This window comes from Fukomys damarensis, unplaced genomic scaffold (genome assembly GCF_012274545.1).
Source record: "Fukomys damarensis isolate Sample0158 unplaced genomic scaffold, DMR_v1.0_HiC HiC_scaffold_38, whole genome shotgun sequence".
Taxonomy (NCBI): domain Eukaryota; kingdom Metazoa; phylum Chordata; class Mammalia; order Rodentia; family Bathyergidae; genus Fukomys; species Fukomys damarensis.
The window spans coordinates 53,112,080-53,129,379 of NW_022900950.1; the positions used below are offsets into that span (position 1 = coordinate 53,112,080).

At 33.5% G+C, this 17,300-nt stretch overlaps 1 protein-coding gene across 2 annotated transcripts in view; it reads right to left on the reverse strand.

Annotated features, from left to right (window-relative positions):
* The window catches only part of Dnajc15 (DnaJ heat shock protein family (Hsp40) member C15), a 67,178-nt gene that overhangs the window by 9,674 nt on the left and 40,204 nt on the right, over positions 1 to 17,300 (reverse strand). The window contains exons 4-6 of one of the 2 annotated variants that reach the window (XM_010637080.2): positions 13,445 to 13,521; positions 7,853 to 7,923; positions 4,948 to 5,012 (exon numbers count right to left, since the gene is read on the reverse strand). In XM_010637080.2, the coding sequence (XP_010635382.1) occupies positions 4,963 to 5,012; positions 7,853 to 7,923; positions 13,445 to 13,521 (198 nt within the window). In that variant the 3' untranslated portion in view covers positions 4,948 to 4,962. Of the gene's footprint in view, positions 1 to 4,947; positions 5,013 to 7,852; positions 7,924 to 13,444; positions 13,522 to 17,300 lie in introns of those variants that run through there. The other variant, XM_010637079.3, reaches the window with a different exon arrangement.

Sequence of the window (17,300 nt, forward strand, 5' to 3'; positions counted from 1 at the left end):
TACACAGAAGAAGGAGCCAATGTGGGACAGAATATCAGATATAGAAGGCAGGATGCGGTTAATGATCATGAGAAGAAAAATTTCTTAGAGACAGCAAGCTATGATGAGAAATCAATCCAGTGCTTGCTAAATGATGAAAGAAGAATAACATAAAATGGATCAAAGCCATTGAAAAAGCAGGTGATAATGTAAATGACATAAAAAAAAAAACCTGCTGACAGAATTAATGGCAGAAAACTTCCCAAACAGGGAAAAAGAATTTGATATACAGATAAGTGAGGCATATAGAACTCTATTTAGTCATGATTAAAAAAAAAATCTACCCCAAAGTATATAATAGTCAAGATTCCAGAAATCCAACACAAGAACGAAATATTAAAAGCTGTTAGAGAAAATAAACAAATCACCTATAAAAGAAAGCCCATCAGAATCATGGCAGACTTCTCAACACAAACATTCAAGTCAAGGAGAGCTTGAAGTATTTTAAGCCCTAAAAGAAAATAACCTCCAATCCAGACTTGATTTACCTCACAAAACTATCTTTCAAAATTGATGGAGAAATAATATACTTCCATGACAAAGAAGGAGACTCATGAACATCAAACCAATACTCCAAAGTGTTCTGAAGGATGAGTAGAGAGAGATAACAAAGATTACAACTCCATAAACCCCAAAGAACAAATCCACCAAGCAAGGCAAGAAATTAAACAGAGGAGGAAAAAAAGGAGCCAACAACAGGAAAATAAAATGACAAGGATAAGTCAATACATAGCAGTTATAACCATCAATTTTTTTATTGAGTTTATTGGTACATTCTAGGTATACAGTACTGCTACAGTCATTACTGGGATCTTGTACCTATTACATGACAGATCTTGGTTTTCATTTTTTCCCCTTGTCCCTGCCCTCCCTTCACCCCCTAACCATCAATGTTAATCATCTCTATTCACCGATCAAAAGAAACAGACTAATGGAATGGCTCAAGAAGCAAGATGCAACAATATGAATATCAAATCTATGAAGGTATGGTCTCTGGCTAACTTTAAGATCTAATATAATATCTGGCTTACATCAAGTACTCTAGAAGAATTTATTGAATGAATGATCACTCCTATGATGCTATTGCCAGACTCCTCACAACCTTATTTGGTTTTCTCTGAATACTAGTTAATTAGTGTTTTTTAAATGGCATTCAGAAATAGAAACAAAATTCTAGATAAGGTCTAACTACTTAGTTCAGTATAGCTGGGTAAATGTTAGTTGAATGAAGATAATACAGAAGACTGCAGCAATATTTGGTCTTTAAATAAAGATGCTGTGTATTCTATAGTACAGATTAAGATTGCATAAACTTCTTTTTAGCAGCTTTTATACTGTTGAGTCTTACAACTCTTGAGATCAAATATATACCCATGGCTCTTTTTCAGGTGAAACACTGCCAAATCTCTGTCCTATATTTCTACAATTGATTTTTGGGGACCTAAAAGAAAATTAGATTTATCTCTGCTAAATTTAAATTTAATCTCTTCAAATCATCAATCTCTCTATTTGATCATTTCCACTGGCACACAAACATGCTCAAAATTACTCAACAAGTTTCTATATTTAGAAAGTAAAAAGCAAGACAGCATTCCTCCCGTTCATGTCTCATCGCCCTTCTTGTAGCTTCCTATATTTTTCTCTTGCTCCCAATAAAATTGCTCAAAAAAACTGATTATATAAAGGCTAATTCAACTTCCTCCTCTTATTTCAACCTAATACAAAGTGAAAATGATTTTAAGGTCATTGAAATTTTCCAGTGTCGTAAAAATATTAGGGACCCATCACTCCCAACTTCATCTTAATAGCTCTCACAGAAGAAATCAGCAGTTAGTCATTTGGTTTCTTTAAATTCCTGTCTTAGCTTCTATTGCACCATTTTCTCTTTATCTCCTTTGCTGGTTTCTTCTTTTCTAACTTGATCTATAAATGTTTGGGTTCCTTGGACCTGGATTCCTTTTCTACCTCATTTCTATATAGTGGCACCTTTATATACTGGTATACTCACCATTAATTTGGATGCATGATGACTATCAAAGCAAGTACCAAACAAATTGTTCTAACTGGAAAGGGTAGCGAGCCAAAAGGCAATCAACAGCAACAAGTTATAATTTGACCATGAAGTAACAAACAAAAAGAATATTGGGATAAAATTTTCATGTCAAAATGCATAGAACACCAACTCTGACAAGTTTCAAAGCAGGCAAGTACTAAGGTATGACTGTACATGTTTTTACATTCAATGATCTCCTAAATTTGTTTCTAACACAATTGTAGATTGATAACTCCCAAATTACTAAGTCTGGACACCTCTTCTGTATGTTATCATTATTTATTCTACTTCTACTCTTTGATTCCATTTGGATTGACTTCTGAGTACCTCATTTAACATCAAGATAGTATGTTTTTTGTTACTGTTGTTTTTGTGTATGTGTGTGTGATTTTTTAAAAATTGAGTTTATTGGTAGATTTTAGGGATGCAATACAGTTACATTCATTATTGGGATCTTGTTCCTTTACATGACAGGTCTTGGTTCTCAATTTTCCCCTTGTCCTTGCTCTCCCTTCACCCTCTCCTCCCCTCCCCTTGACAAACACTTTATTTCCATTTTTTTCATTTTCTCCTATTGTTTTCTTTTCCCTTATTACCTTTCCCCTACCCTTCCCACTTTCCCTACACCTTTAGCCCTTTTCTTCCTATTTCACATTGTCAATTATCTCATTAGGATCTTATGTACTATTACAGTTTATTCACACCAGAGAAACTATTCGGTATTTACACATGTGTGACTCATTTATTTCACTGAGGAGTATATCCTCAATATGTATTCATTTTCCTATGAATGAATCTAATTTCTCATTCTTTATGGCTGAGGAACTTGCACTTGTGAGGAGAGTATATCCAATATGTATTCATTTTCCTATGAATGAATCTAATTTCTCATTCTTTATGGCTGAGGAACTTGCACTTGTGAGGCAGACGTGCTGCCACTGAGCTAAATCCCCAGCCCAAGACAGTATTTTTATTTTTCTCTCAATCTTGTTTACAATTAACCTGCCCTCTCTAAATCATTCCTATTTCAGTAAATTGCCATCAACCTAATTCTTTGATTTAGAAATCAAGAAGAAATTCATTTCTTATATCAATTGGCAATAACTGTTGATTCTACTTCCAAAATATATCTTGAATTCACTTGCTTTTCTTCATCTTCTTCTGTCTTTACTTCTGCTTTTGGTTATGACAGTAGTTTGTTAAAGACCAATGCACATACTGAAAATAGTAATAACACAAGATAAAATTAAAAGCAAAAATGAATCAGCCATTAATAAAACCTCATCTGGTTATTAGTTTTACAGAGAAACTGCTATGAAAGCAAGGACTTCAGAGTGCAAAGACTCTGGAAGGAGAGGAAACTAGAGAAGCAACAAGACATTGTGAAATTGTTTTTCCTTAGAGTATTTGCTGATTTTGCTGTGGGGTAAAGGAAAGTTACAGATTAGAGGCAGGGCTTCTTATACTCTGTGAGCCAGAAAGATTTAAAAAAAAAAAAATCGTAGATTCAATGATTAGGATCAAATTGATAAAGCAGGATTGAAAATGGAGCCTGACATATAGTTGAGCTGTTTCCCCACATATGTACTATGTTCTCAATTTTCAGAAAAATCAAGATGTAAGGGAGAAATCTTCTGAAAAAAGCAGGAAGCTTCTGACAAGCAAAGCCAATTTTTGTGTGTATGGGGGATTCTGAAATACTAAGGAGATAAGTGATTAGAATCCTTAGAGCAACAGTACTCAAACATTAGCACACATCAGAATCCTCTGGAGAGCTTTGTGAAATACAAACTGCTGGGCTCCAACCTCAGTGTTTCCACTCAGTAGGTCTAGGGTTAGCATCAGAGCCTGCATATTTAACAAGTTCTCAGGGATGCTGCTGCATAGTCTGAGAACTACATGTTAGAGGAAACTGGCACAGTGAAATGCACCAACATTTGGATGAGCTATAACTCCCTGAAGCAATATTTTCCAAATGACCAAGCAAAATCATGCTTAGGTAAAAAAGTTAATTCAAAATAAACAATAGACCAGTATATTTTAATGTAACAAACTCTGAAAATTCATTGGTACGGTTTCAGATTCTACCACTTAGTTGAGAGTTCTGGTTTAGTAGCAGAAAAGAAAATTCACAATTCTCTGAAAAGACAAAATTCTCTCTCTTCTCAACTACCTATTTGTGTGAAGTCACACTTTTTTATACTGTACATTTAAACAAAACAACATATCATAAAAGAATAAATGCAGAAGGTGACAGTAGAATCCAAATGTTCTGTACTATGTCAGGTTTTTAGAAGTATGTGCAAAAATGTAAAATAAATTGGCTTTGTTCACAATTTTGGGGTATTTGTGGAAAATATAAACTTTCATAAAATTTATGTGATTTATATTAACAAATTACAACTTTAATAATTCAAAATGAGTAAAGAGATGAATTGGGATTGAGAATAAAAAAAAAGTTCCTTTAAAAGTAAAATGCTGCTTAAAGCTGACTAACTTCTCCTTGGATTAGAAAAAAGTTCAAATGTACAGAGCTTCATTATCATAAGCTTGTTTTCAAAAGGTGGGCATCATCTCATCTCATACTACCTCTCTTCATGCCTACAACAGTCCCTTCCTACTAGCTTTCCTTCAGGTTCTTAAGCACACTAAATCCTTTTTTCCCCAGAACTTTTGCACATGAAAACCCCTTTTTGCACAGTAGCTAACTGCTTCATATTTGTAAAGTCTCTGAAGACAACACTTTCCAATCATCCTGTATTAAGTACCTCTCTATATACTTTAAGCATTTATTACAACTTGAAATAGGTTTACTTGTCTTTTGCCTGTTGTTTCATTAGAAATGTATACTCTAGGGCCAGGGATTTAGCTCAGTGGTTCTGCCACCTACCTTGCAAGTGTAAGGTCCAGAATTCAATCTCTGGTACAAAAAAACAAAATAAAACAAACAAATTGAAAAAAACAAAAACAGAAAAAAAAAGCCAAGAAACATATGCTCTGTAAGAACAAGAATCTCAGCTTACATTTAGTCTCAAGATTTAGCAAAATGTCTGCATATAACAGATGCTAAAAAGTAATGTTTGAAAAAATGAAAGAACAGTTTCAGGTTCCTTGATATCAACTTAATAAATCTTACTACTTTGATATGATCAAGGTGTTTTATATACCACTTTTATTTGTATGCTTTCTTTTCCGTTGGCTTTCTCATAAAAAACAAACAAACAAACAAAAAACCTTAGAGTTTTTATGTATCAGCCATGCAGATTATAATGAGTAATTCATGTTCTTCACTTTTAAGGGTTTCACCATTTATCAAAGATAACCAATGCATGATAAAAAAGATGACCTCTTTACTACAAAATAAAGCCTTAAATCTAATTAAAATGCTAAAATGAAGAGGTATGAGATCTCTAAAACAAAACAAAATAAAAACAAAAAACAGTCCAGTGCATCTACCAAAATAAAGGAAATTAAACTAGTTATTTCCTTTTCTTAGCGAATCCATGTTGGTGATTCTATCTTTGTTTTTCTAAATATTACAATACATGCTTTAAGGGCAATACCTGTAAAAAATACAATTTTTAATTTTATTTTTTTAACCAGGATACTACATCAAAATTAGCTTCCTCTACAAGGTGAGCAATTAAAGAAAAAATCTATTAAAAATATAATTACTTTGCCTTCTTTTTAATCTCAATATTCAATACTGATTCAAACACTGTTAAAAAGGGGCCAAGGATTTAGTTCAGCGGTTCCGCCACTGGCCTCGCAAGCACAAAGTCCTGAGTTCAATCCCCAATACCAAAAAAAAAAACCAAACAAAAAAACTGTTAAAGAAGGGAGAATATTTAATGTTTATTAAAATGGATATAAATGAAAAAAGACTGAGAGTTTTTCCACCTGAGACAAGCAGATTTCATATAGATGTAAAGAAGAACTTTGTATGATTAGAGCTGCTAACCAAAGTGAAGTGGGTTGACTTGCAAACCAGGAACCCTTCCACTACATCTTTTAAGAGTTAATGGGCCCTTTTTCTCAAAATCAGCAGAAACTCCAGGATTAGATCAGATCCTCTCAAACTATGGAAAAGAAATACTTAAAAAAAAAATTCCAAGCTATAGTGAACCAGGTAGTTTTAAATAATACAAACATACTACCCATTTGGATAGCTATGAATCTCCAAATGTTTTGGATGAATGAACAATTACATGGAAAAACTGACCAAGTGTCAATACATTGTTAGAGGTTACAGTAATCTGAAAGGATTGAGTGTCTTTCTTAAGTATAAATGTGATCTGAATAGAAACACAGGGAACCAGTTCTCCATAAATAGAATAGACATAAAGATTACATTAAGTCATGTAAATAAAAGCGACATTTGAAATAAGTCCCTTTATTTTATAGATGATAAAACTGACATTTGAAGTGTTTCAGGGAGTGTTCAAGGCCAGAATGCCAGCTGGAAGGCAGAAGCCAGAGAAAAATACTGGCCTCCTGCTTGCTGGTCGATGTTCAACCCCAGCTGTCCACAAAGGGCCAGATGAGAGGGTATTAGTAAGCATACTAGAATCAACAATCCCACTTCTAATAAATATACTGTTCTGCAAGATGAATTGGCTCATAAAGTAAGACAAGAATTTTTTAAATGAAAAAGTATGTAAAAATACATATTCTCTTAGACACATTTTAGAACTTGCTTCCTTGAAAGCAGGCATAGTAAAAACTATTGCCAATTATCTAGGAGATGTGAGTGCTTGACCCTGTTGCAATCAATTACAGCCAAGGGTATTCACTTGACTTGGAAAGGACAGAGGATGTTTAAGAGACAGAGGGCTTCAAGGAGGCACTTAAGCACATTTCTTTCTCAATTACTCAGTGTACAATGCAAAGTAAATTAGTTGAGTGGGTTTTCCATAGTAACTGTTGAAGCTGTTTAGAAATTTTAAGCAAAACCTCCTTTCAAAGTTTATTGTCTTGTTTATTCACACTAAAGAATAGCAAGTGCAAAAATCAACAGAGATCAGTGAAAAGAATTTTTATAGCAAGTAATTAAGTTGTGAAAACTGAAAAAGAATGCCTTATTTTGGTGGCAGAATGACTAGGAATCCAAAACTTTGTTTTTAATTTTTTCAAAATAATTACAAAACTAAAACTCTATAAATAAGAATCTAAGAAAACCTGTATACACACTCCCCACCCCCTTTTGACTTCTGAAATACAGTGCAACTTTTTACCATCTGTTATTTTAAAGCAGAAACAGTAATGAACATATGGGCTTTCTCTATCAAGCAGCTGTAATGTAGTTGAAGGTATAATAAGTGTCTTTCTGTAAGATAAATTTACATTAAAATCTTGGCCAGTTAAAAACAAATGGCTCAGCCTCACAGCCTTCCACAATAAAATTTAAAAATTCAGAGCCATTTATGACATTACATTCAGAAATGTAGAAGAAATCTTGCAAATACTGTGTTTTTATGTTTGAGGTTAAATAAATCAGTTTATTCCACCAGAGTCTATTGAAAACTCATGTTTTATCAAAATGGTAGAAACAAGATAGCCAGTTAACTTCTTCAAAGGTGATACAAATCCACTAATTAAGTCACTGAATTCCATTGTAAAGCCCACTTATTCGTAAGAAAAATCTCAACACATGTGACATAAACTTCTTCCTTGACTATATGCCATTTATAATGAGTTGAAACAAACTGAAAGGAACTCACAACATATTTATATATTATGAAAAATACAAATTGTACCTACCTTTATCTGGGTGATTCAGAATCATGATTCTTCTGTGAGCTGTTCTAATCTTGGCTTTGCCAGCAGATGGGCTGCAAAGAGAAATTATAAAGCACTTATAATAAGTAGTGCCAAATTCAGGTTATAAATTAACAATTTATATGGGTTTCAAGAAATTAAAAACTAATGAGAATTTCACCATCTTGTGGACAAATACAAAATTACAACTTTTCACTTCTATTAATAATCAAAATAAACCATTTATTTAATGATATATTGTATTAATTCTTCAGAGCTTTTTGAATATCAATCATTATTCTCAGTAAAAATAAAACACAAGTATGAATTGGGAGAGTCACAGTATGCACACTGTAAGTTTGAAAACTTACACTTCTAAGTTGTTCTGGAGGAAGGTAGTATACTTTGATTTAGCAGACAGTTACCTGGATTCCAGAGCTAGACTGATGGGTTTTAATTCCAGCAATGCCATTGAGAGTTGGGTAACCTTGGTCAAATTTTTAATGTTTTGTGTTCAGTTTCCTCATACCAAAACACAGCTGGCAACATGTTCCTCATAAAGCAACTATAAGAATGAAATGACTTCATGCCTAAAAAGTGTTAGAGCAATGCCTGGCTCATAGCACGTATTCCACAATAGTTAGCTTTATTATTTTTGAACAGAGGATCCCAGAACCCCCTTTATCTCATAGTTCATTTAGCTTTGTGAGAAACACTTGCCCATGCTGCAAATTAAAATGAAAGGAGAAAGTCAAATAAACTTAAAATTATTTTTGTGAAACCCAATTTACTCAATATTGGAGATGTTTACCGTTAGCATATTTTCTAGGCATGGAAAAAAATGAACACTAACAACAAAACCATATCACTGCTACTTAATACTTTCTAAGCTACTTAACTTTTCAAGGCCTCAAGTGGAGATAATAATACCTGGCTTAAAGTATAGGGCAATTGTTATGAAGCTCAAAAATGCTGTAATATATATAGATGAACCACACTGTGATGGCTAAAAACATGTATTTTTAAAATTACCAGATTGAAATTTCTAATTCCAACACTCATTAGCTATGAAACTTTGTCTTGTATATTAAACTCCTTGAGTTATAACTTTCTCACATGTAAAATGCACATAATAAAATCTACCTTCCAGGGTTGTTTTGAAGATAAATTAGGTTAATCCAAGTAAAAAGATAAGAATGATCAAACTGTACAATGGATTTGAAAGATGATTATAAAAATATACTGTGTACTTTAAAAAAATAAGAGTATAAATAATCTAATTTTATATTTCCTGAGCAATTTGGATACATTATCACAACTATCAATTTAATGCAAAGTAACTCTCAAGGTCTGCAGAGGTTGGCTTGCTCTTCTATGTGGGCCCAGAATACTATGTAACATGTCCTGTTTTCAACAGTGCCCTTCTCTTGCTATCAGCTGTCAACCCTTGATTCTACAAGCGTTCCATTCTCTCAATTTCTTTCCAGTTACTTGCCACCTGTAACTTCCTGAAGGTAAGTAACAGATTATCAAGCATGTTAAAATGTGCTATCAATTGCTTGAACAGCACACAAAATATTTTTTCTATGAATGAGTCTTTCCATGTAAGGTCTGAAGGATATTATTTTTAGCTTTTTACCAGTCTTCTGGAGGGCCATTTCAAACTTACTTTTTGGCTTGTAAATGATTCCTGGATAGTCAAACACTGATTACAGAAACTACTAAATTCTGAGAAAGTAACTATAAGACATTGTATTGGGGCTATAAGCACTATATTGTTTGTCATTAAAAGTACCTTACCCTAAAATTCTAGTATAATTTAGTTTCCTGTGGCTAATCTACATTCATCATTTGCTTTTTTGGTGATGTCTAACACCTCTCTCCTTTTATTAGTTATGTCTTCTACTTGTTCTGTATATATCTAACATGTCACCTGAAGTAGATTCTAAATTACTTAAGGGCCAAAGCTGTGATTTTTATCTTAAAACAGTATTTAGGATTATATAGGTAATGGCGGTTTAATGTATCTTACACCACTTCCCCACTCAAAATAATTGGAAAAAGGCAAATTCCTTGAAAGAACAAAAACTCTACATTACCAAGCATTAGCACTATAGCATTATTAAAACAAAACAAAACACACAAAAAAACCCTATCGTTGGGCATGATGGTGAACATCTATAAACTCAGTACTCTGGGAGGCTGAGGCAGGAGGATCATGAGTTTGAGCACAGCAATTTAGACTTAGTGAGACCCTGTTTCAAAATTTAACAAAAAGTCTAGGGAATGCAGGCTTAGTGCAACAATCCTGAGTTACAAGAGTGCCAATAAATAATAAATAAATAAATAAATAAATAAAGTAGAAAAAGTATAAAGTTAAAAAGGTAGATATAAAAACCTTATTTTTATCCCTAGATCATGAAGATATAAATTCAACAAAACTGAAACTTCCACTGTACATTTGTTTAGGATATATGGAATGTTGTTCTTATTCTGGGTATTAAGTTTCAACTGAACACATAAAATCTGAAAATCACTTCAGTCAAGATTATCCTTGAAAATCAATTATACTACCTATAAAATAGAATACCTGGTTTTGGATATAAAAATCCATAAAGTATGATGTATACTGAGATCTGCCAACAATCAAACTAAATTAAATAACACAAGGAAAGTTCAATTCAAAATATTATGCCTTTAAGATAATAATTACTAGACTCTTAATGGTTAGCTTCAAGAATAAGAGAAGTATTCTCATTTGCCTGCAGAGTTTATTTCCTTTTTCTTATAGCTATATTAAATCTCTACAATTATACCACATTTTAATACATTCGTTGCTCTGAAGATTAAAGATGGGAGAAACTTAGTAGAAAAGTTAAACATAGCTGTGATATACTTTCAGCATACAACATTACTGAAATTAAAACTGTAACTTGAAATATCAACTATAACTGAATCAAAGATTTCGATTTGTGCTCCCTAGAATATTATGGAACTGAGTGGTATTCCCCAACCCTATGGCAGATGGAGAAGTTTTAGTTTCATCTTTTTCAACCAATGGGCTTTTTAATCATACTCAGTTTAAACAGAATTTCATAGGCATTTTTGGAAAGCTTGAAAATCACAGATGTACATCATTTTGGATAATACCAAGTATAATAACAGTTTTCTTGGGAAGTGCAATAAATTATTTTAGGCTTTTGTAACAGATATGAGTTATAGTGCAGAAAACTATTCTTTTGCAAGGCAAACAAAACAAAGACAATTATGCTTCTATCAAAGAATGATCGTTAAATGTAATAGATAATGTACAGAATTTTCTAGAAACACACATTTTTCTAATAGAGTATCAAAAGAATAGGCTCAATTTTATCTTTGTTACATAGCCTACATAATTTAATGACCACAAAAAATGGAACCACACCAATGCATTCACATCTTGAAATACAATCATTATCAATACTCCTTGACTCAGAGAATGAGCTAGAGGAAATCAGGTACATTTCACCATTTCATCTAATGTATAAGGGCAAATATTTAATTTCTACATTCACGATAGAGATGGGAAGAGAGAGGAGCCAACATTTATTCAGCACTTGAAAACTGGTAAGCACTTATATAAAAAGATATCAGCACATCATTCTCACATTAAAGGGACAAATACTAATTATAATTCAAAAATGAAAAGGTGAGGTGCATAAAAGCTAGAACCAACTTGATCTAAATCATCTAATGTAGTTCCTAAGTAGCAGATTGTTAACTTGATATTTATTAAGTAGACACTAAGTGCCATGTTTGGGGTTAAACATTTCCTATGCATTATATAATTTAATCTTCATAGCAACTCTATGCAGTAGAAGCTAAAAGGTAGTAAAAGTAGTATTCCTACCCAGATCCGCTTGCCATCAGTTTGTGCTTTTTTGTTTGTTTTTTGGAGACAGGGTCTTGCTATGTAGCCCGCACTGGTCATCCTTGTACCTCAGACTCCTGAGTGCTGGGATTACATGGCTGGCAGAGTTTGCATCCTTAATTACTGAATTTTGTACACAGGTGAAGCAGATGAAACTTTATATCATATATCTTAAGAGAACTAAAACATATAATCAATTCCTACTTATCTGTCAAAATAATATAGGTGCCCAGGATAAAAATGATTATTCTTTAAATCTTTATGTTTGGATTTATAATGTATTTCATACTCACATCTCAAGACTATAAAAAGGATGTTATGAGAGGCCAACAATAAGAAAAATATGCCATTCTAAATAATATTAAGCAAGGAACAGTTAGCAATATAGCTCACTTTCTAATCTGGTTCTCTTTCATAATGTTACCCTTTACTATTCTCCCATCCAGGTACTAACCAGGCCCGACCCTGCTTAGCTTCGGAGATCAGACGAGATCGGGTGCGTTCAGGGTGGTATGGCCATAGACTACCTTTTACTATTCTCCATAAGAACTCTGACTTGCTAGATTTAAATAAAGTACCGAGATAAATTGCCAAATGATAGGCACATTTTCTTCATCTTTTTCATGCCAGGTCATAAAAAACAAAACATTTGGGAGAGGTGGAGGGGTTGAAAGGAGAGCAAGGGAATGAAGAAAAAAATAAGAACCAAGATAGATTATGTAAAGGTACAAATTTCCAATGATGAATGATATTATATTGTATACTTAAAATGTACTAATAAAATTAATTTTTAAAAGTCTGGCTTAAAAACATGCTGATCTTCATGAAGTTAAAATTTTTTTGTCAGTATAAGACTTAATTATCTATTCTGCTTAATTATATTTGTTAAATCACTGAAAAATTTATGTAGATGACATACTGTAACCAATTCCCTCACAAACCTGAGAACTAAAGGAATATAAGGAAAAAAATGAATACAATTACCAGTAAATTTATGGCAGGGGAAAATATGTGTAACTTTAAGGGTTAAATAAAGTAACACAATACTGCAACACCACTATGAACTTTCCTTTTATACTGTCCAAAATTAGGTAATAAATGCATACTAAGGTGAAATAAGTAAAATAAATGTCAAATTGAAGCAGAAAACAATCTTATTATATATATAATATGTATAATATATAATACATTATCTTATTTATATTACATATAATATGTATACTATATTACATTATATATTATCTAATGTATATGTGTGTATACAATGTATTTATATATTTGTAAAACTAATGTGCATATATATATATAATGTGTGTGTGTGTGTGTGTATATACATATATATATGTATGTATGTATGTATATTTGTAAAACTAAGCCCAGAGAGAATTCAGTATCAAAATAAGGGATACAATGATTGACTGATACAAACTGATATGAAACTATGTATTCAAAGACAACAGTTTCTTGTTAAAGAAAATCACTTTACCTGATTTTTTTTTTTTTAGGAGAGAGTTGCTCTCTTAGATCTGAAATTTTAAAAAGTAAAAATTGGATATCTTCACTGCTGCCTACTTATAAATATAAGTATAGAAGCTTATTGTTATATACTTTCTAATAAACATTTCTTTTCCTTTTGCAAGACAAGCTTGGCCACAAAACAAAAAATACTTAGGCAGTATACCTACCTTATACCTAAAATAAGACTAGCTTCTCGCCGACTCATTTTCTGTTCAAATCCTCCTTTATAATAGGATGAAAGGTTCTGTACCAGAAACAAAGTACAGGAAATAATTAGTTCCATGCATGAGGTGGCATGACCTCAATCTCATCACACAGCTGTAGTAAGAGAAATGCATTTTACTGGGAATTATATGAGGGGGAAGCACCAAACAATGATCCTTTTCAAGAAAGTCTAACCAAGATGAGTATTAAAAAACTAACATTTTTTTCACTTTAAATATGGTAACTTTTCTATGCGGAGATACAAAAGAAAGAACAGAAGATGCTTGGAGTAAAATGCCAACTTTTTCTAAGTTCTGAGATGCTTTTCTCAATGGATAACCTTGACAGTCATTAATAATGATATGAAACACATTTTTTATTACTATTCAGGCCAACAAAGAAATGCCAAATTTACATTTGTTGACTTACATTACAGCAGACAAGTAAGCCAAGAGGGACAGGGAAACTGTACTGAATGGTCAATGGAGCTGGAGAAGTTTGAACTGGGAGAGGAGGAGGATTAGAAAGGCAGTGGAGGTTGATTGTGAAGGGCCTTGTAAGCAACAGAGAGAATTTTATTCTATGAGGGAAGCCAGAGCACTGAAGTAACACAATCTGACTTTGCTTTGAAAGGATTACTCTAATTTTGGTGTGTAGAATAGAGGCAGAGGCTGGACAATCACAAATTATTGAGACCCTAATTAGTACAGACAGAACATCGGGGTTGAGGAACCCATTCCCTTCCACCCATCTGAGCTCGGGTGCCACCCTAGGAACGTTCTATATAATCAAAGTACACACAGCCCGTGCTTTCTCTTTAGGCCAAATGCTGGATTTAGCCACATGGTTTGCAGTGTTCCTTTTCTGTCATTCTAGTACCATTTCTCTGTTTGGGACCATCAGTAAATGGAGTCGCTCTTTCCCTCACCGAGTGTATGCTTTGCAATTCTTTGGCTGCCGTACACAAGAGCTTGGAATTTATCTGGTGATTGACCACAGTTTATACTGTCACAAAATTGCAAGTGATATAGAGGATACTATTGTGCACTGTCCAGATTTCTGTTCAGGAGTGAAGGGCTTGGTCCTCGGATGCTGGCAGACAGGTCTCAGCTATTTAGAAGCTGCCTTGCTTCAAGAAAGTCAAGCTCATGCACCCTTCCTAGAGCAGCCTCTCTCTAATGACTGGTTGACAATGGGGTATAAAAGCAGTTCTGTAAGGCTCAATTCTTGAACTTTTAGTTATACTTAATTCCCAGGTGATGTCATTTAATCTCATGTCCCCTTACCAACATGGGATAACCACAGTGAGCCATCTTAGCTTCAGATATCCCATGGGACTGGGCTCTGTTAAGATTGTCCTGTAGCCTAACCTATTTCACCACCCTTCATTTTGTTTCTTTCTGGAGCTGCTGATCTAAGAACACTCCCTAATAAGCCTGTAGCTCACTAATCTTTGGATGAGTCTGCTAAAGGCTGGCTTGATCCTCCAGCCTGAGCCTCCTGAGTGCAGAGATTATAGTACATGCTATAAGCTGAAACTGCATCACTGAGTGATATGGAAATAGACAGAAATCAGTAAGAGGTTATAAGACCTAGCAGTGAGAGAAAAACTAAGGCCCAAAAGAGAGGAAATGAAAAATGGTTTCTAATGCTTCTGACAGTAAAGTAAAATTCAAGCTAAGAATTGATTTCTGGATTTAACAGAAGAGGTCAAAGACTCTGACAAGAGCTGCAAGGGCTAGGGGTATGGAAACCTGCTATTCTGGGTAAAGGTACATAGCCACCATTTATGGGAACTAAGGATATTAATGAGGGTGGGGGGTTAGTGAGTAGACGGCCATCTCCAAAATGGAGATGCTTTGGCCTTGTGTTTTGACAGAAAAGACAAAGCTTGTTTTTCCTCACTCTCTCCTCTCTCCAACCCTTCTACCCCTCCCATTTATAAAAGTCTTATTTCCATTTTTTTTCCCTTCTTTGTTTTATCTTTTCCTTCCTGCTCCCATGCTTCCCCTCCCATTTGAACATTTTCTTCCTATTTCCCAATATCTATTTCCATTTTGGTCCTTATTTATTCTTTGGTTTTCACACACAAAGAAACAATGGGACAATATTTAAACATATGTGTCCAAGTTGTTTCATTTAAAATTATGTTCTCTAGGTGCATTCTTTACCCAAAAATGTCACAAGTTTATACTTCTTTATGGCAGTGTATATAAAAAACACATTTTCTTTATCCATTCATCCATGGATATCTGGGCTGTTTCCAAGATTTAGATATTACAAATTGCACTGCTGTAAACATAGGTGTGCATATATCACTTTAGTATGATGCTTTTAACTTTTTCGGGAAGATACTAAGAAGGGGAATAGCTGGGTCAAAGAGAACCTCTAGTTTTAGTTTTTTGAGCAATCTCCATACTAACTTCCACAGTGGTTGCACTGATTTAGACCCCCACCAACAGAAGAGAAGGGTTCCTTTTCCTCACAGCCTTGCCAGCATTTGTTATTGGTTGATTTCTTGATGATAGTCATTCTTCCTGGGGTGAGATGAAATCTCAGTGTTATTTTAATTTGCATTTATTGAGTGACCAGTGATGTTGAACATTTTTCCATATGTTTATTTGCTGTTTGTACTTCTCCATCTAAGTGTCTATTCATTTCAGATGCCCATTTTTGGATTGGATCTTTAAATTGGGGGGGGTCTGATTTTTTTTGAGTTTTTTTATATATTCTAGATACTAATCCTTTGTCTGAGGAATAGCTGTAAAAAAATTTTCCCATTTTGTGGGTTGTCTCTCCACTCTGTTGGCAGTTTGTTTTGCTAGGCAAAAGTTTTTTTAATTTGATGTGATCCCAGTTGTTAATTCTTTGTAATATTTCCTGCATAATTTGGGTTTTGTTCCTAAAGTCTTTGCCTACACCCATGTCTTCAAGAGAACTAGATCATTTTAAGTATATAAAAATGTTGGGGGCTATAAATAGAAAAGTAGAAAAACAAAAAAATTGCCATTATTCAGCTACCAAAATATTTGCATATTCACAGAAAATCCTAAAACTGAAAAATTTAGATTTTATGTTTCATAATTTTAAACAATCATTATATTTTAATGTTACATTTAAATTAGTACTTAAGTTAGGAGCAAGAACAAAATTGTAACTCTGTAACTCTTCCCCAATAATAAAGTATAACTAAAAGGTTTCTTGAAGCTTGATCATGATATACCAATTTTGCAGTATTTAGCATATAAAGACAAAAGACACTGAAAACCATTTTCTAACAATGCTGTGGTAGGCCAAAGGAAAACATCTATTAGTGGACTTATAAAAATAAGATTACTATAATAACTATATTGCTATGTAGGTCAAACAGGAGGTTATATTTTTCTGAAAGGATTTCCAAGAACAGAAACAGTGGAATTCTACTAGTTCTATGATGCTGTTTGTTGGAAACATGCCCTGGACCTTACAAATTACTGTTTTACATTATTCCATTCATAAAGCATATACAAACAACAAAAATCAAAATAATTTCTAAAATTAGCATTAATCACTGAGTACCATATGTTGTCCAAGGAGATATGAAAAAAATCCAAGCTAAGCTAATTTTCATTTGCTTAATAATTCTCTTGCTCAATAGCTTGAAAAACAAAAGTCATCTAAAATAGCCAGGCATGGTGGTGCAAACCTATAATCCCAGCACTCAAGAGACTAAAGCAGGTGGATTGCAGCAAGTTTGAGGCCCACCTGGACTAAACAGTGAGTTCAAGGCCAGCCAGACTACACAGCAAGACCTTGTCTCAAAAAAAAAAAAAAAAAAGG